Raw genomic sequence first — 26897 nt, forward strand, 5'->3', positions numbered from 1 at the left:
CCGGACGCCCCTGCCTTTTCCGGACTTTTCAAACCCACTCTCTTTAAGTCCATTCTCCGTAAGGCCAAACTAGCTAGCAGGGTAGGGATTAAACCTAAGCCGGTCCAACCTTCGGCCGATGCTGTTCCCGAAAATCCCAATGCGGCCATGTTCGACGTCCCGGCCCCCCAACAGGAGCTGGTCCCGGTTCCGGGTTTATTCCTGGACGTAATCCAACGCCAGTGGGCCCAACCAGCCACCTTGTCTTCCCCCAGCGGGGCAGACAAGAAACTTTACTCTATGGACCCCACCTTGGAAGACCTTTTGGTTCTCCCAGCCGTGGAACCACCTATCACTGCCCTGACCTCCAACTCTTCCCTCCCAGCAGAACTGCTGGATGGGCTCAAGGCGGAGGATAAGAAGGCGGAGAGGGTGTGCCATAAGGCCCACCTGGCGGCTGCCTGGGCCATCAAAGCCTCCTCTTCCGCCTCCTTTTTTAACAGGGCCTCCGTTATATGGCTAAGGGAACTGTTGACCAAACTCCCGGCAGGAGACTTGCGCCTCCGCCAGGATATTTCAAAAATTATTGCGGCCTCCCAATATGCGGCGGACGCATCCCTTAACGCCTCTAAATTTGCTTCTAGAGCCTTGGCGGCCAACGTCACCTCACGCCGCCTGATCTGGCTCCGCCACTGGCAGGCGGACCAGAAGCATAAGTGGAAGCTGGCCTCAGCCCCCTTTAAGGGCGCCAAATTATTTGGGGAGGCGCTTGAGCCTCTCCTCATTGAATCCAAAGATAAAAGGAAGATTTTGCCTTCCACCACGAAAAAGCAGGACCGCAAGTCCGCTCCATACCCCAGGAGGCAGCCCTTTCGTGCCCCTGAACCCTCTACCTCTACTTCCTTCTCCCCGCCCTACCAACCGGCCGGTCAGTCAGGGGACAGGTTCCAGGACAGGTCCTCCTTTAAGGACAGAGGTAGACAACAATTCGGTTTCCGTAAATCCAACCGCGGAGGTGCCTCTAACAGGCCCTTCCGCAAATCTAAGTGACTGCCCGGGCCCGTCACCCATAGGGGGGCGCCTCCAGCTATTCGCCCACCATTGGGTCCAGACCACGGAGGACGCCTGGGTCCTCCAGATCGTGAGGGAGGGCGTATCCCTAGAATTCCTATCCCCCCCTCCCCGGAACTTCATCCGGTGTCCCACTCCTTCCTGTCCTCTGAAGAGGGAGCTTATGAACCAGGAGATTCGCCATCTCCTGGAGATAGACGCGATAGAGCAGGTTCCCCCCGACCAGGAAAGGAAGGGGTTCTACTCCATCCTCTTCCTGGTACCAAAGAACTCGGGGGGCTGGAGGGCCATCTTGGACCTGAAGAACCTCAACAGGCACATTGCCTACCGGAGGTTCAAGATGCAGTCCCTCCAGTCCATCCTGTCGGGGATCCGTCAGGGAGACCTCCTTACCTCTATCGACCTCAAGGAGGCTTACCTACACATCCCCATCCGTCCCCAGCACAGGAGGTTCCTGCGCTTTTTTTATGCCGGCAGGCATTTTCAATACCGGGCCCTTCCCTTCGGCCTTGGAAAATCATTGGATAAAATGTGAAGACTGTACTTTTCTACCCAGCCTATATCTCAGTTTGGTTGCATTTTCCTATAGAGTGTATTTATTTTTTAAGAAATAAAATTATAGTAGAAAGATTGCCAGGTTAAAAAATATGGATTAATAAATCCTGTTTTGGAATCACTTCATGAGCAATATCGTTCAAGGCTCAGAGAGAAGATTGGGAAAGGTAACTAAAATGCAGTAGGAAGACACTGGAACATTTTAAATGTAATTAAGCCAACAGTTTCAGCAAAAGAAGGTGATGTTTTTAGACATTGCAGAGAAATATTTAAGAAATTTATAAAAGAAAACTTTCACTACTAAAATACAGTCCTGCAAAATACCAATTGTGACATTTTATATTTGCTCTTAATAGTTAAATTTTGAAGAAAATGAAACCTTTAAGGCACTTTCAATAATGATTTTTTATATACAGGTGAAACTCGAAAAATTAGAATATCGTGCGAAAGTTCATTTATTTCAGTAATGCAACTTAAAAGGTGAAACTAACATATGAGATATTGGGATTACTGTGCATTGCCAAGAGAAAGATGAGATACATGAGGCCAAACAATGCAGAAGAGCTGAAGGCCGCTATTGAAGCATCCTGGTCTTCCATAACACCTCAGCAGTGCCACAGGCTGATAGCTTCCATGCCACGCCACATTGAAGCATAATTGCTGCAAAAGTGGCCCAAACCAAGTACTGAGTACATATGCATGCTTATACTTTTCAGAGGTCCAATATTGTTCTATGTTCAATCCTTGTTTTATTGATTGCATGTAATATTCCAATTTTCTGAGATGCTGGATTTGGGCTTTTCATGAGCTGTAAGCCATAATCATCACAATTGTGACAAATCACGGCTTGAACTATCTTGCTTTGCACGTAATGAGTCTATCTCATATATTCGTTTCACCTTTTAAGTTGCATTACTGGAATAAATGAACTTTTGCACGATATTCTATTTTTTCGAGTTTCACCTGTATAGCTTTGAGGACAAATATTTCAATACTTCTAGAAATTTGGATTGAATTCCCTTTTAAACTTATTTTGCAGTATATGTTGTCTCTCTAGTATTTAAACCTTTTCATTCTGTTTGGCGAAAATATATTTATGAGTGATAGTTATTAGGATTTCATTTCAAAGAGACTTAGGTAATAAAAGATGTTGTATATCACTGTCTATCATTTTCCACAAAACATTTATCTTGCTGACTTTTTTGCATAAGGTTGATATAAAAGCTAATTCTTATGGGCAATACTGTTGAGCCGCTTTTCTGCTCATAAAGTAATTTATTTTAATTCATATTCTCATCTGGTTTAGTATTAGGAGCTCTAGATATATTTAGAGTGCAATATATAGATTTTTAACAATTGATAGAAGCTGAATACATGCATGTGTTCCTTGGCAGTCTATTAAAATAAGAAGTATTGGGACAGTTATTTGAGAAAATGTGGTGGTGCCACTATTTGTGTAAAATTTGCTAGAGGTAGGTTGTAGATATGAATATACTTAATATAAAATATATATTTTCCCTTGCTTTATAGCGCTTTTATAAATAAACAAATTTAAAATGGAAGCTATATACCTAAGCATCTTAAAAAAAGAAATTGGGCAGTTAGCAAAAAGTCTCCCAAACCATAGAACCTTAAGAAGATACTTAAACACATTAAAGAAAGACTTTAATTATGATGATGTTGACGATGATTTGTCACACAGTCAACCAGTAGTTTAGAGTTGATTTGGTATTATACAACCTATCGATTCCTTCCCAAGGGTCTGGGATAGGCTGATGTTGTTTGATGTTTAAAATATCCTCTCAGGTTGCAAGTGGTTCCAAGTAAAGCTGAATTTTGCAATTGATTGATGGTGATTTTGTCAATGCCAGTGGTGATTACATGGTACTCCAGATGCCTTGGGATTATTACTATTGGTGATAGCTTTGCTTTCCTTTGCCACAGACATTCTCATCAACAGTTGTTAAATCTAGGGTGTTATATGGCAGGTGCTTGTTTGTTTAAATTCTAAAGACTCAGGGCACTTTTACTTTTCATTTCATGTTGTGTATTTTCTTCTGCAATTCTTGCTTGCAAGCAAATAGTATTTATTGCAGATATTCCAATTCACTTTTGTTGGGACTTCGTCATGTTGTTGTTTGTAATTACAATAGTCTGTGCAATTTTCTTGCAGTGGTTAAATAGATGGTCCATTGTTTCTTCAGTTTCTCTGCAGAAGCAGCATTTGCTGTCTTGCTACCTTCTCAATCCTGGTTTGTATGCATTTGTTCTTAAGTCTTGTGCAGGAGGAATTAGATCTTCTATCTCTTTATTTCACTTTTGCTGCTCTTAGCTGTTGTCTGGCCTTGTTGCTTTGCCTGCTATTTTTTATATGTAAAAAAGTTTACGTAAAACTTTACCTTGCTATTTCTCTTTTCATTTATTTAGTTTGTCTGTCTTTTTGACCAGTTTGATCTCTCCAGTACTCACTAAGCCTTTGTGATATACTAGCTACAGTGCATTTTCTTCACTGTCCTTCAGGTTCTTGCAATGTTGATGCCATCAACATTGCTATTTGGATGAAGGGCATGATTCATTGCCATTATTTTTCTTCCTATCCTGCCTTCCTGGTCTTCCTACCCAGGGATTTACTTCTGCTTGTGCTCTATTCCAGTTGTTTATCTAATGACTAGAAATGCTCCAGTGTTAGTTTCCTTGATGTATTTCCTCCACTGAATTTGGACTTTAAGATCTCCACTCTCATGATATATTCATTTTTAATCTTGTTGTTGACTTCAGCGTGCTTGATGTTGGCAGCTTGAAGGATGCCCAGGAATTTGGTGTTATTTGCTACCTTGTTATTTTCAGTGCTTCCTTAATGTTTCTTGATCAGGTATTGTTTCATTGTCTTGTTTTTCAGCTTCTTTTTTTCCATCTGTTCTATCTTGCTTGAATATGATCATAGCATGCTCATCTTATTTTCCAGCCTCATTTTCCAATTTAGTAATGTACCGTTTGGGTTTTTTCTTCTTTTTTGATTTTGCATCCCAATTATTCAGGTGTGCTTTACATTCTTTAGTTTGTTTCTTGCAATTAGCTACTGCTTATATTTTATATTACAGCATTGGCATCATTTAATAGTTGTGCTACATAGATGTTTCTTTGGAACAAGCTTCAGAGGGCTCTGCGTACCACCTCTGACATACATGCCATAGTTTGCCATCACTAGTCTGTAAATGCTATGGAAAGTGTGCCTTTGTCCTTTTACTGCATATCAAAGATTCTCAGATTCTCTGCCTCTTTATTCTCTGGGAAAGGCCACTTCCTCCTGCAACTCTGGGCTACATTCTGCCACAATTGTGTTATTTCTATGCTGTTCTAGATGCTCAGTTATTCTTCGTTTTAATTCTTTTTCAATAAGAAGGCATTCTTTCTGAGGAGAAGACAAAGAAAAGGGTACCTGATTTGGAAATGAACATTGTTCCATAACTATGTTGGCTTCCTCTACAGCTTGCACTTCCTGATTTGTCTCTACCATTTGAGCTATTTCTGGCAAAGCTTTGATTCCTTTGCCCTGTCTAGATCTTTGCAGTTCTTCAAGTTCTGCTTCTGTGAATACTTTATTTCGTATTATAACTCAACTTTGATCTGCTAATCTCTGTTCTGTTATTTCTGATTCTGAATATTGTTCTTTCCACTTTTCAGATACCTTTTTCTTATTGGACCTGATTTGTAATAACACCATTATTTATTTGTTTTCAAACGTTGTATATTCAGTATTTCAATTTCAAGCACCATTTCTTCCAGTAGTCCTGTAGCTACTGGTCTTGGTTGCTCAGTCAACAGTTCCAAGTCCTGTAGCCCATTTATCACCAGATGTCCAGGAACTAGTACAGTCTTTGTTAACCCGGGTGATGACCAATCCAATATGGGTTTCTGAAAATTACATCTCACCATATTGTTTATGGGAGATATACAGGAAGTCCTCAACTTACAACAGTTCATTTGCTGACGGTTCAAAGTTACAAGAGCACTGACAATAGTAACTTATGACCATTTTTCACAATTATGACTGTTGCAGCAACCCCATGGTCATGTTACCAAAATCTAGATGCTTAATAACTGATTCATATTTATGATGGTTGCAGTGTCCAGGGATCATGGGATCACTTTTTGCACCCTTCTGACAAGCAAAGTCAATGGGAAAGCCAGGTTCACTTAACAATGGTGTTACTAATTGAACAACTGCAATGATTAATTTTAAAAATGTGGAAAGGAAAGTTGTAAAATGGGGCAAAATTCACCTAACAAATTTCTCAGCAACGTAAATTTTGTGCTTAATTGTGGTTGAAAGTCGAGGACTACCTATACTCTTTGTCTGGATTTTCTGAGGAAACTTGTCCAATATGGTTGAATCTCTGACATAGCACTCATCTTCAGAGTTCAAAAACCACACAACAACATCAAGGGGATGCCTCACTGGGGAATTATTTTTATACTTTTATCCTGTCTTTTATATATATAACTCAAGGTGGCAAACATACATAACATTTCTGCCGCCTCCTATTTTCTCCACAACAACAACCTTGTGAAGTGGACTGAACTGACCCACAGTCACCTTGTGTTGGCTTTCATGCCTAAGGAAGGCTTAGAACTCACAGTCTCCTGGTTACTAGATCAGTACCTTAACCACTACACCAGACTGGCTCTCTAGGAATAACCACTTTTGATTTTTTTTTTGAGCTTTTGATAGAGATACTGTATTATCCAGTCATGGATTCCATCAAGAAAGAAAACAAGTCAAGTGCTTTTGAAGCCAAGTATCTACTCCAAATTCAATTTGAGGTTGGAAAAATCCTTAAAATGGTAATTACATAACAGTTAAAATAAAATCATGATCCCAGCTTCCAATACAGATTTGCGGATGAGCAATTTTTTTCCCCACCGATTTCTCCAGAAAAGGGGGCAGCAAAATGGCAAATTTCAGTAGTGTGATTGTCCATAGTGATGGTGATAGCGTCCAGGAATGGGTTAACTGTGTCTGTCATCCAATCTGCAAGCTGTGATGACACGCCTCCTCTGGTAGTTCCTCCCAGCTTTTAGACTCAGTCTGTCTTAGGACAAGACATGTTTTTAAATTCTCCTCCATTCCTGAATGCCTTATATCTTCCACCTCATCCAAAGAAATCAAGAAAAGGTGTTTTCTTCTGGAAGTCTGGCTCCCATCAACAGCAGGTAGAGCAGCCTCCTGTTCCAGCGCCTGGGGCTTCTGCCCGAGCCTGCTGAATGTGGTCAGACAGCAGTTGGCTGGGTTCCAACAGCCAATATATGGCAGAGGATTGCTCTGGAATGCTGACCCTCACCGTGCGCAGGCTACAAAAGGTGCACTCACTAGTTTTCAGTCCTTTGCGCTAGCTAGGCCTCACAGAGCAATTCCGGTGTCTCAAGGCACCAGCAGGCCTCAAATTGCAAATTCAACATCCCGGTGCCATTTTGAAGCTGCGCCAAAATGAAGGGGCTCCCAGGCGCCATTTAGAAGAGGTGCGAAGGTGAGGTGAACTCTGGGGGGCCCCTTTTGACACCACGTGGAGCCCAGATCGAGGTAATCCAGGCCCCACATGCATTAACTTTAATCACTACCCATATACTTCAATGTAGGGCCACAGGAGTGAGATCAGAATCAGAGGGAGGCCAAACAGTAGGAGTGCCTCGTGGCAATACAAGATGGTGGATACCACCCCTGAAACTTTGGCCACAGTGACAGAAGTCTCTCAGGTGCCCTTCTCTCATGGAGAGGACATGGCAGGAGCCTCGGGATCAGGGCCATAGATAGAGTTTGGCAAGGCCCAAAGGAAGGCAGCCAGGAGGGCCAATGTCCCACAATCCACAGGGCAGGTTAGCCCCCATCCTTTCACATTGTAGCCTCGCACGAGTGACAGCCCACAGCAGGCTGCAATGTTTCCGGACAGCAAGGAGGATCTCCCTTCCACTTCTGTCACCATTCTTCCCCCAGAAGGTGGAAGTTTTTCTAGCTCTCCTACAGGCGGCAGAACCCCTTCAACCAGGGAGCAGCCAATGAGATACAGGGCATCCAACGCGGCAGCAACCTTTACTCCAACGGCTGCAGGCCTCAAGAACCTACAGGGTTTTATCACCTCCCAACATGGCAGCCATAATCTCACAGGCCATCAGGCAAGGAATTGCTGCAGGATTGGAGCAGAGCGCTACCCCAGAGGCCTCAGATATACACACACACACTTACTTTCCAGTTGGTGAAAATTTCTGTTTTGACAGCTGGGAAGCTGACAAAGAAGCCTAGTTTTCCCTGCTGCCTGCAGCTCTTAGAGGAAGGAGGCAGGGAAGCGAGTCCCGGGCCTCATCTCTGCTTCCTTCGTTGAGAGCTGGCTTCGGGGATGCCAGCCTCTCCCGTCACTGCGCCCTTCACTCGCCTTTCACCCGGAGGCTCTGCCAATGAGGCATCTTCCATTTTACCTCCCGAGAGAAGATCGGGAGAGACGCGCAAATGGCTGCAACTCGAGGCTCCCGAGGAGGACGCTGGACACTGGGGGTAGAGGTTGCGCCCACTGCTGATCCTTCTGCTGCTCCCGGTAATGCAGACATCTTGAAGAGCATTAAGTTGCAGGCACAGTGGCCCACCAATTCCAGCAGCTGCGTTTTTCCTTGAAATTTGCTGTCCCAGCAACCCGAAGGGGACATTCTCCCAGCAGCATCTCAGGTGCTCCCATTTTTAGCCAGGAGGGAGTGAGGACGGCTTGGCGCAGTTTGGCACCTCCCGGCTCCCCTCAAATCATCAAGGGGCCTTGCGTGCCTGCTCACATGGCCTGCGTGCTTCTAGCGGAAATGGGAAGCGCGGGGATCTTATTATAGTAGGGCGGGGGAGGCTGGAGCGGAAGGTGAAATAAATAAATTTGGCTTCACCTCCTTGCACAGCAAGAGAGAAAGTTGCCTGAGACGCTGCTGGGAGAATGTCCCCTTCGGGTTGCCAAAACAGCAAGTTTCAAGGCAAAACCCAGCTGTGTCTCAGGCAACTTTCTCTCTTGCCACACAAGGAAGCTGGGTTTTGCCTTGAAACTTGCTGTTCCAGCAACCTGAAGGGGACAGCACGTGCCCTTGGGCTTGTGCAGAGCCGAATCCTCTCCTCCTGTTCTTCGGCTGCTGCACAAGCCCACGTGGCATGCGCTGCCCTCTTCTCTCTTGACAGCTGCCTGGTTAAAAAGAAGGACAAGGCTCTGCTCGTCCAGAGCCCATCCGGGAAGATGAAGAACGCGAGGGGGACCCCTTCCCACATGGATAGCTTCGGACCAGTGGAGCCTCGTCCTTTTTTTTAACCAGGCGGCCGTCAAGAGGAAAGAGGATAGCACGTGCCCTTGGGCTTGTGCAGAGCCGAATCCTCACCTCCTGTTCTTCAGCTGCTGCCCAAACGAGTGAATGAGGCAGACGGAGAATGAAAGGAGATCGCGTTGGGCGAGGGGAGCAAGGCAAGTGTTCCAACCGGTTCTAAACAGCATGGTAGATTTGTGGAACCTCTTTTACTGAACTGGTTAGAACCGGCAGGAACCCATCCCTGCTTCCCAACCACAGGCAGTTTCTCTGCTTCTTCTATGCGGGCAAGCATTATCAGTAGAGGGCCCTCCCCTTTGGTATTTTATCAGTGCCCAAGGTATTTACCAAGCTGATCGCGTCTCTAGCTGGGCATCTCCACACCATGCCAGTCAGGATCCAGTGCTAGCTGGTGATATCTTGCTCCAATCAGGTCAGCAGCTCAGGTGGAGAGAGACCTGGGAATCACCCTTCAGGACCTATAGGACAAAGGGTTCTCCATAAATCTGGACAAGAGTCACTTCCTCCACCTGGGGGCAATCATAGGCACCACAGAGGGCATGGTCTACCTCTCCCAAGAGTACCAGTCCAGTCTTTAAGATCTAGCAAACCACCTCAGGAGGTAACAGCAGGTTCTACTGCTCCTACTCTTCCAACTATTGGGGAAGATGGTGTCCTGCTTGTCCATCGTACCGTGGGCTCAGCTCCATAGCAGATTACCACTAGAAGTAATCAGGTCTCTGGGGTGGTGGCTGTCCTCAGCCATCTCTAGGGGTTGCCAATTCAGGGAGCCAGACTGCCTGACATAGACAACAGATGCCAGCCTCTTTGGCTGAGGAGCACACTTCCAATCTATGTTGGCTCAAGGTCAGTGGTCCCAACCAGATCTGAGCCACAACATAAGTTGGCTGGAGCTTCAGACGGTCCATCTGGCCCTCGTCCATTTCCAGAAGAGCTTGTCCAACGACCACTTCTGGTCCTCACAGACAATACATTCACAAAGGCCCATATCAACTGCCAAGGGGGAGATTTACTCCCGGTCCCTCATTCAGGAGGCCAACAACTGGGCCTCTGGGTGGAAACATATTTCCTGTCCATAAGGGCACATCTTGGGGGTGGCAAACGTACAGGCGGACTGGCTCAGCCGAGCTCCAGTCGATAATGCGGAGTGGTGCCTGCACCCGAACCTATTCTGGGAGCTGGCCGTGCGGTAGAGACTTGCAGTACTCGATCTCTTTGCCACCCCAGATAACAGCCAGCTGCCCTGATACTACACCAGGTATACAGTCCCAGGGAATCACTCCACTGCCCGTGACCTCCAGGTCTACTGTATGCCTTCCCTCCTCATCCACTCATCCAGAGGAAGATGCTGGAGGAGGAGGAGGACCTCCTGCCCCTGGCACCCCACTGGCCTAGAAGGCCTTGGTTCGCAGACCTGATGAGGCTGTCCATGACTCCACCTTGGAGGATCCCTCCAACCAGGATCTCTCTCAGCCATGGGTCTCTGGTACACCTGGACCCTCAGTGGCCCCAGTTGACTGCCTGCCGATTGAGCAGAGGGTCCTGAGCAAGGACAATCTATCCACGAGGGTCATCAGGATGATCCAGGCATCACGACAGTCTTCGACCAATGGCAAATACGGCGCCACCTGGAGGGCCTTTTGCTGTTGGTGCTCAAGTAAGGATCTTGCACCTACAGAGGTTTCCATTCCTCAAGTCCTGGATTTTCTGAAGGAGGGACTTGATAGTGGAATATCCCCTAATACTCTCAGGATGCACGTGGCAGCTCTGTCTTCTGTTTTGACATGTTGCTCACTGGAATCTCTGGCCCACCATCCTTTGATCTGACGGTTCTTACAGGGCGCCACCAACCTCAGATTCCTGGTTGTTCACAGATATCCAACTTGGGACTTGACCAAAGTACTGAACTTCCTCACAGGGGGGCCCTTTGAACCCTTGAGGACTACTGTCTATGCCACCTTACCTTTAAGGTGGTGTTCCTGGTGGCCATCACATCGGCCAGGCGGGTATCGGAACTGGCAGCCCTATTGGTGAGGCAAGACCTCTGTGTGTTCCATTCTGAAAGGTTGGTGTTGCGGCTGGGCCTATCCTTCGTCCTGAAGGTAAACACATAGTTTCACTGAGCCCAGGAGCTTGTGCTGCCCAACTTGTGCCCTGAACCAGTCCATCGCCTGGAGCGGAAGTGGCAAACGCTGGATGTGCAGAGAGCCCTCTGCATTTACATCAGGAGGACCTCTTCTCTGAGACGCACAGAATCCTTGTTCGTCTCCTTTCAACTGGTCACAATGGGCAACAAGGTAAGCAACAAGGTGACCCCGTCTTCTCTGAGGCATTGGATCAGGGCCTGCATTGCAAAAGCCTATGAGTTACAGGCATTACCATCGCCTAGACATATTACCGCCCACTGTACCAGGAGTGCGGCCACGACTGCAGTATGGGCAATGCAGGCCTCGATTGAACAGATCTGTCGAGCCGCCACCTGGGTCTCTCTGTCTCCCTTTATCCACCGTTGCAAGTTGGACAGCTACGCCTTGGTGGAGGCTGCATTTGGTAGGCGGATTCTGCAGGGAGTACACACTGCTCAGGGTACTTCGGCCCACACAACAGCCCACCCGTAAGGACAAGCCAGGCTTTGGTATGTCCCATTCCTGGATGCTATCTCCACCACTATGGAGAATGGCCATTGGTCTTACCTGAGATGCCCGTTCTCTGGGACGTAGAGATAGCATCCAGCCCCACCCGGATAGGTGTTCGGCTCTGGGTCCCAGAGGAGATATTTCTTCACCATCACACGTAAGTCTGCAGTGATGCCTTCGTCAAAAGGTGGGAGGAGCTACCAGAAGTGGCATGTCATCACATCTTGCAGGCTCTGTCCGATTGGATGACAGACGGAGTTAATCTATTCCTGGATGCTATCTCCACCTCTCAGAGAACAGGCACCTCAGGTAAGACCAATGCCCATTTTTCCATTTCTCTATTTCTTTTACAAATTAATCTTCAATATGTGCATACTGGCCCTTTTTTTAAGGACAAAAAGTAACTCCCCCCGAAAGGCCCCAAATCACCCCACCAGTGATGTTACTACCATGTCACGCTGGTCTTGATAACTAGGTAGGTAAGTTGTTTGGTAGATGGAATGTACGTTTCCGAGTCAGCATGAGGCACTTCCTTCCATTATATCAAATTATTTTGAATATAATTTATCTGAAACTTTTCTCTTTTTCAGCTTCTGAGAGGAGTATATTTCCACCGTAAAATTTTCTAATTAGGTATCTTCCCCTTTACCTCCATCTTTTTTCCTTTGCCTCACTAGTCCATTTTTTAGTTGTCCCATACACATAACTTGGATTCTTTTCTGTTAGAGGGTTCCTAGTGCTACAATTAAAACCACTGTTTGTTTTGATACCTACAGTACTGATTTTCTGAAGTTTATTTATATGGCAATGAAATAATGGCACTATTGTTTCACAATAAATGCATTTTCAAAAAATCCTTCATATTAGGTATGCTGGATAATTGTTACTGTTTTTGTGTACTACAAAATGGAGATGTATGTAAGGATAAGTCACAAGAACCGGTTCTGAGGGTACAGAGCCAATTGTTGAAGCTGATCAAGATTCTTCTGCACTCTCTTGCATTCAAACTATATAGGTTGGAGATAAATAATTTGTTGTTCTCCTAAAAACAAGGTTATTGATTAATAATTAAGAAGAGCCAATAAATCTGGTTTTGGAAAGAAGTAAATATGTTCAAACTTTATTTCTCTGAAGTTCTTTTTGATTTCCTGGTTCATTCATCATAGTATAGAATACTAGGTAAGCTTTTAGCAGATCTGTTTGATTTCAGGTTTGTAGAGTGCCTTCAGATTATAGGGTTCTTAATTATTTTTTGGGCTTTCTGATTTCAAAGTTTATTGCATGCTAATCTAAAATATTATGGGCAACATTTTATCTTCTTTTTCTGTCCCTCTTGCAGAGGTGGGTTGCTCGCAGTTTTACTACTAGTTCGCTTCGTGTACCCTTTGTGCATGCGCAAAACAATTTACAGTGAACTACGCACACGCATGCAACAACATACTGGCAGCGGCAACTGGGAAACCGGTTCGGGTAGATAGCCAACCTGGGTCACTGCTGGTTCTGCGACCCAGGCCAAAATACCACTACTGGTTCGGCTGAACCAAGAGCAACCCACCTCTGCCCTCTTGTGCCACCTTATTACTTATATCTCTTTCCTTTTGCATAAAAAGTTTGTAAGGAGGAAAGAAGACTGAGTTGCTGCACAGTGTTTTTTAATTGGAAACACTCTGTGTGGAAGCATCATGTATATGTTCAAAACAATAATATAGCACCTAAATGACTAAGTCAAATATAATATCTGAATAGACTTTATGTGATATGTTTCTGTAGCTTTCATTAAAGTGCTACTAACTCCCTAAACTGCTGAGCCATTAAAATTAAGGTTCACAGATAAACATTGTATAGAATGCAAGAGTATGTGTGGATGGATAGGGTTGGGTATTAGCAATCCTTGATCCACTCTTCTGCATTTCTTCAAGCAAATTAAAATAAATACTTAATTTTCTACAAAACAATATATGAAGTTCTACATATACCCATTAACAAGAGGCAAATGTCAAGGTTCCGACTAATGAACTCAACCAATTCAGCACTCTGAGACGTGCAGCTTTCTCAAAGAACCATTTTATTGAGTACATCATATTGGCATGAATGAAAACAAAACCAGTGCTAACTATTTCCCACATTTTCAGTATAATTAAATAATAGATAACTCCCTCCCTCATTGTCACAGGTGTTCTGGCGTCTTGGTAATCTCTTCCAGTCTCTGGCCAGCACCTGTTGGGATGACCTTGGTTCCCATGGGAATAAGTTGTTTTGTCTGGTCCATTCCAATCCTCTCCCCGCTCTCATACTGTGTGGCAACCTGAGAAACAGCAAGATGGCTGTGACAGGCCTGATCTGTTTCGAAGTTGACAGCAAATAAATTTCAATATTACTTGTACCTCATGACTTACAAAAGTAAAGTCCTTTATTATTATTTTATTTACTTATCCTTCCTTACTTTCACATTTTTAAAGCTAAACACTCTTTCATACCTATAATTCAAGGGTCTATGTTCAATTAAAAGAGGGCCCGTGGTTGTTTTGCTCATTGATTTGACTTCCTTACAGGTATGGTCCTTGAAACTCGGGAACATATTTACTAGAGTAAGGGTTTTCAAACCTTTTCAGATCTTTGAACCAGTAAATTAAAAAAACAATTTCTGGAACCTCTGGTCAGTTGGCAGCTTTTTGCCAAACCCTAGAGTTTGGCAAAACTCTTGTGGAAGAAATACTCAAATACCCTTGAAATACATAGTTCTTGAAAATCTAGCTACATATGGGTAATGTAGAAAATTATAATGTATTTTATATATAATGGATACATATTTTAACCAGAAAAATTTACATCTTAAAGCACTCCAAAAAGTCCTAGACCTATAGTATGGATGCCTGTTGAAATATTATTTAGAAACTAAGAAAGTCAAATTATTTTTCAAATGTATGATTGATTTAAAAATGATAATTGATTTGCAAAAATAGGCAGATTAAAGGATTTATTCTGAATATTGAAGTTAGAGAAAACAGTTGTTTTATCACAGGTACACTTTTCAATGCTGATTGCTATAATAAATCCTTCATAATCAAAAAATGGTTGGAAATCCAATAATCAGAGCAGTATTATAAAGTTCATCAATTTTGAAAGATGATGCAGAACAGAAAGAAACAACTCTTAAATGTTAATTAAAAGTTTTTTTATTTTAAATTTTCAAAATAAACACAACACAAAGAATCCTCCTTCTTCATACTGTAGAAAGGTTACAAAAAGCTTTTATGCATCTCTTCCACTGTCATCACAAAATTCATATTAACTCAAGTATTTTAAATCAGATATTTTTATACATATTACCATCCTCATACCTCCATTTTATTTGACTATAAATGTTTAAACGTCCTTCATCATAAAATGTACCAAGATTTAAAATCTGACCACGTACTGGCATTTCATTTGTTATTTCTAATATCCTCCAATAACACTATATCCTTATGGCCTATTCTGACTAAACATCAATAATATTTAGTAACAAAAATTTCTAATCCTCCTTTCCAAATCACTGTTTACAATTTACATCCAATTTCCTTATGTTCCTTATAAATATATATATTTGTTTTCGTAGATTTTCACGGGTGTAGGTATGCTCGTTTTGTTGTATTCGGGTCTTTTCCCGTGTAAGGTTGAGATTGTCTTTGCAACGTTTCGGCAGGATCTCACCTGCCATCTTCAAGCACATACATACATACATACATACATACATACATACATACATACATACATACATTGTTATCATTACCCCTCCTTCATTTATCCATTATCAAAGCATTCCCCCTCCAATAATCAAAACTTAGCTAAATTCAACTTAGTTCTTTTTTATTAACCTTTATATATAACCAAATAATAAATTCATATCCAATTACTACTTGTCATACCAATGCATATGTATACATTATTATCATTACGGGTTGATTATTTAACCATAACTATTGTCACTAAATTTCACTAAATTTAACTAGTTTTAGATTATACACTTTCATCTATCAACCTGTATCTTTCCAGTAGCAAAACAATCTCATGTCTTCTGCCATTTGTGGTATCAGTCCTCTAATCATCTCCTTAATCAAATTTGTATGGACTCCTCTTTGCAACTCATTGTTTATTGAGTCTCTCATTTCTAATTTCGATGCCCTTCTTCTGTTTCCTTGATCAGCTTATCTTTAATTGTCAGTGGTGTTATCAATGATGTTGCTAATAAAATTTCTCTCTTTAAATCCATAAATTCTTTCGTTTTTTCTTCTTCTGTACCTTGCCATCTGGGGTAGAGTTCCCCTCCATTTAATTCCTCTTTCTATATTCCATTCTTTCCATTTCCTGACACAAACCAATCACCATAGATATCAGCAGATTTGATTTCTTTGTGGTCATTTTTCTCTTTGGTTTTTAGGACTCTAACTTCCACTTTTTCCACTTGATAAACTCCAATTTCTTCATCATATTTTGATCTTCATCTTGATAATCTCCAATTTCTTCATCATATTTTACTGTTAGATGCTCTAGATTTTCCAACTTCTTCTCCGTCCTCTCATATGTGTTTGATAATTTCTGAATTTCAAACATATTTTGCAAACTTAAAGCTTCTTTCTGCTGTTGAAGTTGTGCCGTAATTTCCAGCTGACAAATACTGCTGCTCTGGCTTGAAGGATTTTTACAAGGTTAAACATAAATTCACAGTGAAATCTTTTTTTCACTTTCTCTGGTTAGAAATATAGTTCAAAAGGACACCTGTGTAAAGAATTTGTCCTTTGGTTCTTATCACTCTCTATAAATAAACTGTGAGACTTTGAATTGCCAAGCCAGACTGTTCAGTGAGGAAAGTAAAAGTGCTTTGTTTCCAATACACAAGCCTCCAGCCTCCGAGCAGCAGCACTAACTTTCCCTCTGTTGTTAGAATTCTCTTTGTTTCCTTCTTTTCTTTTCTTTTTTATATTCCAAATAAAAAAAATCAAAATCAAATTCTTGAGTAAAATAGAGGAGAAAAAGAGGAAAACACACGTAGTAATGAGGAAGGAGAATTTTAGTCCATAGGTTGCAAAAATAATAATAAAAAAAGATAGAAGAAGAAAACTTAATTCATTCGTTTTAAAAGGCTTGCATAAATTCCATCCATAAAAATAGCATTTAAGAGCAAGATAACACACTGACCAAAACCATTCAAAGCTTAATTCCGCCGCTTATTTCTTCTGTTCTCAGATTTAAATTAATTTAAGTTTTTTATAGGCAGTCTCTTTTAAAACGGTAAAAATTCCTCACCAGCTGTAAACACTTTCTCTTTCCGTTTCCTTCCATTCGGAGCCGTCCCAACTTCATCAGCCTAGGGGCTGTGCTTTTATCGCCAGCTAGAAGAACTTCTCCTGGGTCGATCAGGGACTTTGCAATGTCCCTGAGATCAACAGGATGTATTCTTCCCGTTCACTGTCTCTACGGGACGGTTTAGGTCCCAACGATAAAAGTTTCAGCAGCGATCTCAGAGCTTTGAGATTGCATATCCGTCTCGTAGCGACATTGGCTCCTCCTTTTCACAACTCTTAAATGTTGATTTGACTTTCCTGCCGGCTGTTACTCCCTTAAGCATTACTACTAATAAACCCTCAATCAGGGATGAGTTCTGGCTGCCACTACTTCTGGTTTACAAAAATTGCTCTGCGCATGCGCAGAAGGCAAAAACAAGATGCCAAGAGAACCGGTTTGGGGGTGTGGCAGGTCTGGGTCACTTCCGGTTATAGCGACCCAGGCCGCCAAGTTACTACCAGTTCGGCTGAACCAATAGGAACCCACCTCTGCCCCCAACACACACACAAAATATAAGAAATTGGCTTACTATATGATAACAGCTGCCATGATACTTTATGCTTCTTACTTACCAGGTAGATCAGACCAAGAATCAACTTTTTTCCAAAGAAAAGATGAGATTACTGTATTGAGAATAGCTATAATAACAAAATCTTGCAAATCTGATTATGCTATACATTCTCTCCTTTCTATACCCACGTGTACCAGAGAAGTGTCTATCTGAGCTGCTTCTCCATACTTTCTTCTTGTTATGGCCATAAGATGTTTGTTACTCATTAGTAACTTAATATTTGAACAATGAATCTGATACAGGGCTTAATTCAACCTTGTAAATGTTATGGGTTATAATTCGGTTGATGGGTTTATATTACATTGGAAGTTTGGAGTTCACTTAAGGTAAGGATTTAAAATATTGGAATTATCTGTTCATCACAACAAGGATGAGTTTTTTAAAAGTTGATAGGAACTTTTACTAATTGTTTATAAATCTTATATTGGCTGCTATTATTAATGATCATTCCAGTAACGGTTAAAATTGTTTTATATGCAGCATTAATCTAAAGTCATTTTTAAAAATATTATTCAGTTTTAACATTTAAGAACATTTTTGTTCTTAACGAACATTTAAGATTTTTCTGTCTTGTATATTCTTTCTTCCTGATTGTGCTATTAGAAGTACAGAAATATATTAAGAACTATTTTAAATGCCTTATAAGACTCATTTTTTGGGAAATCCACTCAGACCTAACATTATTTTGGAGTGGAATCTGAAAAACAGTTTTGCACCAGTTTTTTTAGGAAAAATATAAACACTTACAATGGGACAATATTTATAGGAAATGAGAAATAGAAATAGATGCAGGGATTTTTAAATAACATGCTTTTAATATATTTTTTCAAACTTGTTTTTTTATTTATAGGCCACCATTATTAAGAGAAGACTTTTAAAAGTACACTACCTCTTATTTTTTATTAATAACATTGATTGTGTTGATTTTCCAGTGAGCAGTATGTATGGTATTTTCAGAAAGGGATGGTAGTTCCTTCAAAATGTGTAGAAGTTTCTGTTGGAACTGAGGATGGTAGTAAATTGAGGTGAATAAAATTCTAATATAATGAGTTATTTTGCTTTTTTTCTTAAAATAAAATACAGTTTTAGATAGCCAGGTAAGGCAGTCATAACAATTATTATTTTCAGTGATGGGAGATACAAAATGTAAGGTAAGATATAAGACTTCTTTCTCAGACTTTCTATCTTTATTGTTCAAAATGTTAGGGTTAGTGGCTAATCACAAGGTTTACTCTTTTTGAGGACAAATCTGTCAGTCGTAAATCTGGTTAGTCCTTTTTACATGAAAGAAAACAAAGCTTTTAAAAACGTTGTACATACATGTATTGATCCTTCGAAAGTATGTTTTCAAAGCAGAATTTTGTGAAGGGTTTTAAATAGCAGACAGGGCAATTTTGCCTGTGTGATTTGCCTTAGACTGCTTTGACATCAACAACTTGATGGGGAACACAATGGCTCAATAGTTAAGACTCAAATTCAACTCCTGAGTGCCATACAATGGGGGTGAACTTCCTAGTCAGTGTTAACTCCTGGAGACTGCCTGGATTAGTCCCTGCAGTTTTCAGAAATGGCTTGCTATTGCCTACTTCCTAGAGCTGAAGAGTGACTGACTGAAACCAACTAGTTGGTCACCCAACTAGTTTTGTGCCAAAAATGGGATTAAAAATCAGTCTCCTGGTTTCTAGCTTGATGCCTTAACGTCTGTGCCAAACTGGCTCTTTATCTCTACTAGTGCTTATATGCCATTGAATTCAGGCTTTAGTCCTGCAATAGAACTGTAAAAAAAGATGTATGCCAAGGAAAAAAATTAAATATTTATGTACAATAAGAGAAAATCATGATTAAACCAGAAGGTTTTACTTTTTGCTGAATATTACTGTTATGTGACAATAATCATAGTAACAAAACATTTTTTACGTACCCTGCAGATTTGTGCTGAAAAGTAATAATGGTCTTTTCTGGAATAAGGCATTAATAACATTTTGGGTAAAGTGTCATACAGTGTGGCTAGTTTGCTAATGAGATTCTTAATATTTAGTATTCTGTGTATTCCATTTGTCCAAATCCAAACCCATACATTTTTGGAAAAATTTTGTGTTGTATATTTATACTTCATTATAGCCTTAGATTAGCAATACCTTAAGAAAATACAGGCAGAACATGACAGTGCTGTAGAAGATAGTTACAATAATTCAACTGTCCTAAAATAATACAAGTTCTTCAAAAAATGTCTTTTGTAACAGTATATATTTAGCTTTAGTTTTTGATCTTCTAGGCAGTGAAAATAAAATTTCCCTTTGTAACCTGGAATCTCTGTTAATAAAGGGCTTACATTAGCCTTAAGCAGAGGTCAGAATAAACTTTACATCACAAAAATCACATGTTAGTTCACTCGATCTCCTTACATTTAGAAGGGCATCATCACTTAAATAACTTAGATATTATTAAATCTTCCTTCTAAAACTGCTGAGGAGAGAATATTCTGATTCTAGTGAAGGCCCATAGGATAAGTAGATACTACTCTGATTTTGTCTAAAAGGTCAATACATTTTAAAAGTTTGACAATGTTCACTTTGTGGCTCTGTATCATCGGTCTTTGGCTTAATTCTTTCCTTACCTCGATATAGTATATGCCAGAAGTTAGCAGTTGCTTCATTGAAAATTCCTAGTTTGCAGTTTACCTATAAAACTGCTCCACCACTTGGATTTGTTTTCTTTCTAGTGGTGTTGATGATTGTCAGTTTAATTCTGATCCAGGTAAATACCACTGTTGGCCATGGTTTTCATTTTGTTCTAGGGCAGTGATGGCGAACCTATGGCACGCGTGCCACAGGTGGCACGTGGAGCAATTTGTCAGGGCACGTGAGCTGACTCAGCTGAGTTCACCCTTTTTTAAAACCATTTTTCACCCTCCCCAGGCTCCAGAGGCTTTATAGGAGCCTGGGGAGGGCGAAAAGAGCCTTCCCCGCACCTCGGAGGCCCTCCGGAGGCTTCAGGGACCGTCCGGAGGCTTCCCTGACACCTTCAGAACGCTTAAAACGACCCTCCGAGCAAACTGGGGGAGCGGGGGAGGCTCTTTTTGCCCTCCCCAGGCTCCTATAAAACATCTGGAGCCTGGGAAGGGCAAAAAAAGCATGTAAAAATGGGGGGTCGCGTCTGTAGTGTGCGCATGCACACTGGGGGGGTCGCGCATTGCATTATGGGCGTGGCACGCCTGCACACGACCCCCGTGCGCTCCCCCCACTTGTGGCACGCGAGCCAAAAAAGGTTCGTCATCACTGTTCTAGGGGGACACCTTCTAATTTCAATGTTGCACTGAGAAAAATAACTTGGCATACCAGTAATTTTAAAAAGTTCTTTAAAAGCCTATCTGAATTTTTTTAGAGGTATTGAAGTTAGAAATAGAATGTATTGTATACATAGAGAACATTCAATAGTGTTTTTTTCAGTAAATATATTGATTTTGATGGTAATGTAGTTATCTGTCTGATGTCTATGTAGAACTTGTTTTAGAACAGCTAGTTTGTGTACTGTTTTACATTTTTAATATAACATTGAGACAAAACTAAAGTAAGATCCATTCAGGAAAACAAAACAGATTTGAATGAATAAATAAACTATACATTGTGCTTAATATAAATAATGAATGAGTGCAATTTTCTGCTGTTGAAAAGCAGGAGGTATATGGAAGGAATTATAATTGGTTGTGTTTGTTAGTAATAGTAATTGTAATTTGAAATTTCTGTGACATATAATACCTGCATATTGCTTAGTAATAGTCATAATAATTTTTACTTTTAAATTTAGGAAGGTGTTAAATTATGTGAGAATATTTATGATAATTATGTATTCTTAAAAACTGAATGAATGTTTCCTGTTTAATAATTACTGTTCTCTTCAGCTATTTAATGATTTATTTGTTTGTTTATTCATTTATTGGACTTTATACCACTTCAAACTTAACCATTGCTGAAGTACCTAGCAGTCAATATACATTGGAAAAGTAGTATTCAATGGTTAAATAAACTTTACAAGTTTGTCCAATTAGTTAATTGAAATCTTAGTATAGGAAAAGTCATTGGGCCAGTGGATTCAGCGATTATCAGTCCAGGGACGTAAATGAAAGCAACTTTTCCAGAGATTTGTCCAACCTCAATTTAAACATGTCCAGCAATAACTGCAAATACATCAAATCTCCAGGAAGTTGCTTTCATTATTCATCTACTACAGTGGTTCTCAACCTTCTTAATGCCGCGACCCTTTAATACGGTTCCTCATGTTGTGGTGACCCCCAACCATAACATTATTTTCATTGCTACTATGTAACACCGGGAGCCACAAAACCTGGGTGGGTGTGGCTAACTCAACATCACTCCCACCCATTCACATGACAACCCCCCCTCCCCGGACATGCCTACCAAGGTTTCATGGCTCAGTGTTTTCTGTGGGAATAGAGTCTCCCTCTCTTCTCTCCCCCTTCCTCTCATTTCTGTTTTTCTCTATTTTTCCTCTCCCTTTCTCTTCTTCCTTTCTTTCCTTCCCTTTCCCTCTTTATTTTTCTTTCTTTCTAATTGAATACAATAGCAAATTCAAAATAAAGTTATTAATTGTAGGAAATTGCTTCTCTGCAATCTTTTCAAAGTGAACTATCAGTTGATAGAAGCTGGCAAGATTGTACTAACAGCAATAGGATATATATTTTGATTTCTTTTGAGTTTGACAATATAATACGTTATCCAAAATTATATATAATCTTATTTTCAGATGCATTTTTTTTTGCCATCTCTGTTATTTTCTTTTTAAAAAATCAGACTTGCTTCCAATTTGTGCCTTCTTGCAAACTACAGTTTTCTTGGCAAGAGATCTAGCTTGCCATTGCTTTTGTCATAGGTCTGAGAAAGTTATTTTCTTTCTTTCTTTTCTCTTCCTTTCTTTCCCCAATTGTTTACTTCTCTTTTCCCTCTCTCTCATTCTCTCCCTTCAGCTCTTTCATTTCTCTCTCTCTGTATCTCTCTCTCTTTCTCCCCTTTTCTTTTTCATCTCTTTCTTGCGCGTGCAAGCAAAATACCCTCCTGGGCCGGGATCATGGGACAGTGACTCCTTCTGCTGCCGCCACTGAGAAGTGAGTAGCTGGCTTTGCTGCGCAGGAGACTCCTCAGCGCCAGATTCAGTCGGTCCCCTTCGTTTTGACTCAGGAAAGAGACGGAGCAGGGATCTCTGGATGCAGAGAGGGAAGAGTTCCAAAGCCTTGTGCAAGGAGAGCCGTGTGAAGCGCAGGAGAACTGGAGCTCTCCCCTCCCTGTACCCAACCAGCTGCTGCTGCTTCTCCCCATTCTCCTCCTTCCTGAGCCAACACGAAGGGGACCGAGGCTCGTGCTTACCTGAGTCTGGCGGTGAGGTGTTTCCTGCACTGTGTACCCAGTTACCTCATTGCACAGTTGCGACAGCAGGAGGAGAGTTGTTGTCCCTTCCGCCTTCATCTGGCCCAGGAGAGAGGCTCGTGCCTTCTTTAGGCGGAGAGCAGATTGCGCGATTGGGTCAGCAGGGAGCCGCAGGAGAGGGGCCAAAGCCTATTAAGACTGTAACCCATACTAAGCATGGGTAACAGTCTTAATAGGGAATCTCAGAGTACGTGCGTCCCACGTTCTGTTATTTTATTTTATTTTCCCCACCTTGTTTTACGCCTCAGAAATGATATCTTTTGGTTTCCCTAGCTCTGCCCATCAACCTCCCATCACTCGGAGCGAGCTGCTTTCCCAGCGTCCTCTGTGCTGGGCGCGTCTCTCTTTTCCCCCTCCTTGCCTCTATTCTGGCTCCTACTTCCCACCACCACATCTCCTTCGGTCATGCAGGGAACCCGAGCTGCTCCTTCCCTTTGGGCCGGCTTCTTGCCAGCCTCTCTGCGGGAGGCTCCTCGGCGATCCCTGTGAAAAGGTTGTTCGACCCCAAAAGGGGTCACGACCCACAGGTTGAGAACCGCTGATCTACTAGGTAATTTAATTGGAAACTACTTTTGTGTAACAGTTCTATTGCTTCATATCCTGCATCCTGGAATGAAAGAGATCTTGATTGTTTTCCAAGTGCTTCAGGTATTTGGAGAATGTGATATCATATACTTCATCATTCTTTCCTTCTTAGGGCTAAATGGTTATTTAAATCTCTTCATAAGGATTAGTTGCTAGTTCCCTGATTAACTTTACCATCATTCTCTGAATCTTTTCCACATGACTAAAATTCATTTTAAAGCATGATCTCCAGAAACTGCATTTGCCACTTTTGTACCCAAATCACACTGCTGACTCACATTCATTATATAACCAGGTTTTTTATTCCTATATTCATGTCACAAATACTGTTGCAAAGCCAATTATTCTCTATTCTTATCAGAAATGAATTTGGTGAGGTAAGAACCATTACTTATCTTCCCTATCTTGAGATATTATGGTTCTGTCTTTGCCAAGAACAGCCTTTGCAGTATTATATCTGCATTTGATTTTTTTCCTAACTGCATTAACCTGCATTTGTCTTGTTAAAATGTATTCTGTTCAGCCTATTTATCTAACCTATCAAAATAATTTTGAATGCTGTTCCTCTCTTCTATGATATTTGATTTCCTATCAGATTTTTGTGAGAAGTAAATTTGTGAGAAGATTTTTGTGAGAAGATTTTTGTGAGAAGTAAATTTGTGAGAAGAATACTTCCTACTTCCTCATCTGAAACTTTAATTTAAAAAAATAGGTCAGTTCAGAGCTCAGGATTGTGAATTCTCACTGAATTCCTAAATCTACTTTGAAAAAGAACCATTGATAAGCATTTTCAACTGTATTCAGCTTCTACCTTTAGAACATTATTATGCTCATGGTAGAATTTTTTTCAGTAGAAGTAATTTAATAATTTAGCAGCTTACATATCCAGAAATAAGTTCCCTCTAATTTACTTATAATATTTCTGTTATTTGTTTTCTACAAGGATCTATAATTATCTGAGAGTATTAGGGGAGAAAAGAAGCAAGTACACTAAAGTTGAAAGCTACAGTCTGGCTTTTACCTTTATTAAACCTGATTCAAGTTGTAAGAATGCATTAGAAACACAACAAAACACCTGAAATATCACCCTGAAGAATTTGTACTAAACAAGTTCCAAGGGGCCAAAGCTAGAAAATAGTGTCAGCTGAACTTTACAAGTGAACCGAGCCAAAGATTTAGTATGAAATATTAAAGCTGTTTCTAGTTTGGTCCGTGAATCAGTTTAAATCTTAAGCTGGGGCATCTGTAGGTATGCGATATTTCAAGTGTTACAGTATGTATTTCTATTGCTAGCAATTAAGAGCTAAAGGAAATATTATATTCACAATAAAATAAAAATGGTATATAGATAGTCCTCCATAGACCACAATTGAGTCCAACATTTCCATTGCTAAGCAAGACATTTATGACCTTTCTTGCCATAATTGTTAAGTGCATCACTGCAGTTGTTAAATTAGTAACACAGTTGTAATCTGGCTTCCCCATCGACTTCACTTGTCAGAAGGTCACAAAAGGTGATCACATGCAACTGTCATAAATATGAGCCACTTGCCAAGTAGCTGAATTTTGATCACATGACCATGGGGATGCTGCAATGGTCATAAGTGTAAAAAGCAGTCATAAATAACTTTATTCAGTGTCATTGTAATTTCAAACAGATAGGTTAAGTGGAGGACTCCCCACAATGAAGAATGATATCCTTTGTCAGAATTCTTTGACAGCCTATCATTGCTTTTGTGTTTCTTTATAGATTGTTAAATGAACATTTGGGTTTTTTAAACACCATTTTATTGACATGAGGATGCAATAAATCTAGTATGAATATATATTGAAGTAAAACTTAATTTGGAATACAGTATTTAGTTTTACAGTCCTTTTTTAAAATAGCATTTTAAAGGTAATTTAGCCTTAACACTATTATTTTGTGCCTAAACTTGGTAGATGTTACCAACTACTAATTTAGAACAGATCAGAGAGCAAATAGTTGTCATTGAGATAACATTGTTATTGATTCAAGGACTCTCTATTGTTTAGTTTATGAATAGGCTACATTTCGTGTGTAAGAAAGAAGTGGATTTGGTTAAAAAAAAAACTTCCTAATTTTTTTTTAAAAAAAACCATGGATGTCATTCTAAAATACTAATATCACCTTTAATTAAAACCTAATAATGAAGCCTAAAATTTGAATTACTAATTTGTAATTCCTCAAATGTATTAAAAAGGTACAGTGCATATGCATGAAGCAACCCACTTTTAAAGCACTAGAATTTATAGCCAGGAGTGTCCTTTCTGATTTAATTCAGAGTTCTCTTTAGGCTTGCATTCTGTACAAACACTCCAGATTAAATACAGTCTTATTTCTATCCAGATATAACATATGTTAGTTTTTAAAATGGCAAATCTGTTATTTTATGAGTAAATTAAGTAATTTCTTCATTTTTTTATTTTAATAATGGAAATAAATTCAGATTATCTGGGCACCATTCTTTCATTATCAAAAGGCTTTTAACTACTAGTATTATTCTACATTCATTCCATATTTACCACTGTGAGTCTTCATTATTTATTATTTATACTTCTATTTCAAGCTGAAAAAATTTACTGATCTATACTTCATATGAGGGATGTTATATCTAGTTTGATATTAACCAAATCAATTTTTGAACTGGAAAACTTTTAATTGCTATAAAGCTGTGATTTAGTAAATGAAGCTAAACTATTGTGTAATTAATTTTTCATACATTTTCCAGAAAATTATAATAAGTTTAAATAAAATATGTGATTACATTATTTATAATATATTATTTATTTTAAAATATTAAAGTCTGTGCAAAAGTAAGTGTTAAATATTCCTCTACTTTCCTTGTCATATCTTTTCATAATAGTGGAATTTTAACTTCATTAATTTTAACTACACATTAGTAAGATTGAGATTACTTTTTGAAATATTAATAACACCATATGATTATTCAGTTTTATATGCTACAATATTCTATACATTTTTATATAAGAAAATGAAAGAACTGTGTAAGTTTTATAAACCAAAACTGAACTGGTGACTCATTGATGACAACGAGGTCTTTAAATTAACAAGTCTTAATATATTTTAGTTATATATTAAAATAGAACGGAAATACTCATTTTCCATATTAGTTCATTGAAAGATTCCAGTAACTACTGTTGTTATCATAGAAGCAATTAATTAATAGATGAAGAATATGTAAAGTTTTGAAGAGTTTCCTATATTTTCAAATAATGTTCCTTAATTAATCTAATGCCAGATTTGGTCGACCTGGAGTTGAATGCTACTGCCAACATGATAGTGGTGCTGCAGTAATCCAGCTTCAGTTTTTGATCAATGAGGTTTGTAAGCTTGTGGTATAACTTGTATTT

General features: G+C 40.2%; 1 protein-coding gene across 4 annotated transcripts in view; it reads left to right on the forward strand.

The window, feature by feature from the left end:
- STXBP5 (syntaxin binding protein 5) overlaps positions 1–26897 on the forward strand; it is a 135704-nt gene that overhangs the window by 19863 nt on the left and 88944 nt on the right. For all 4 annotated transcript variants that reach the window (XM_081945643.1, XM_081945644.1, XM_081945645.1 and 1 more), the window contains exon 3: positions 26786–26867. In XM_081945643.1, the coding sequence (XP_081801769.1) occupies positions 26786–26867 (82 nt within the window). The remainder of the gene's footprint in view (positions 1–26785; positions 26868–26897) is intronic.

This window comes from Natrix helvetica (assembly GCF_964273705.1).
Source record: "Natrix helvetica genome assembly, chromosome: 2".
NCBI lineage: Eukaryota > Metazoa > Chordata > Lepidosauria > Squamata > Natricidae > Natrix > Natrix helvetica.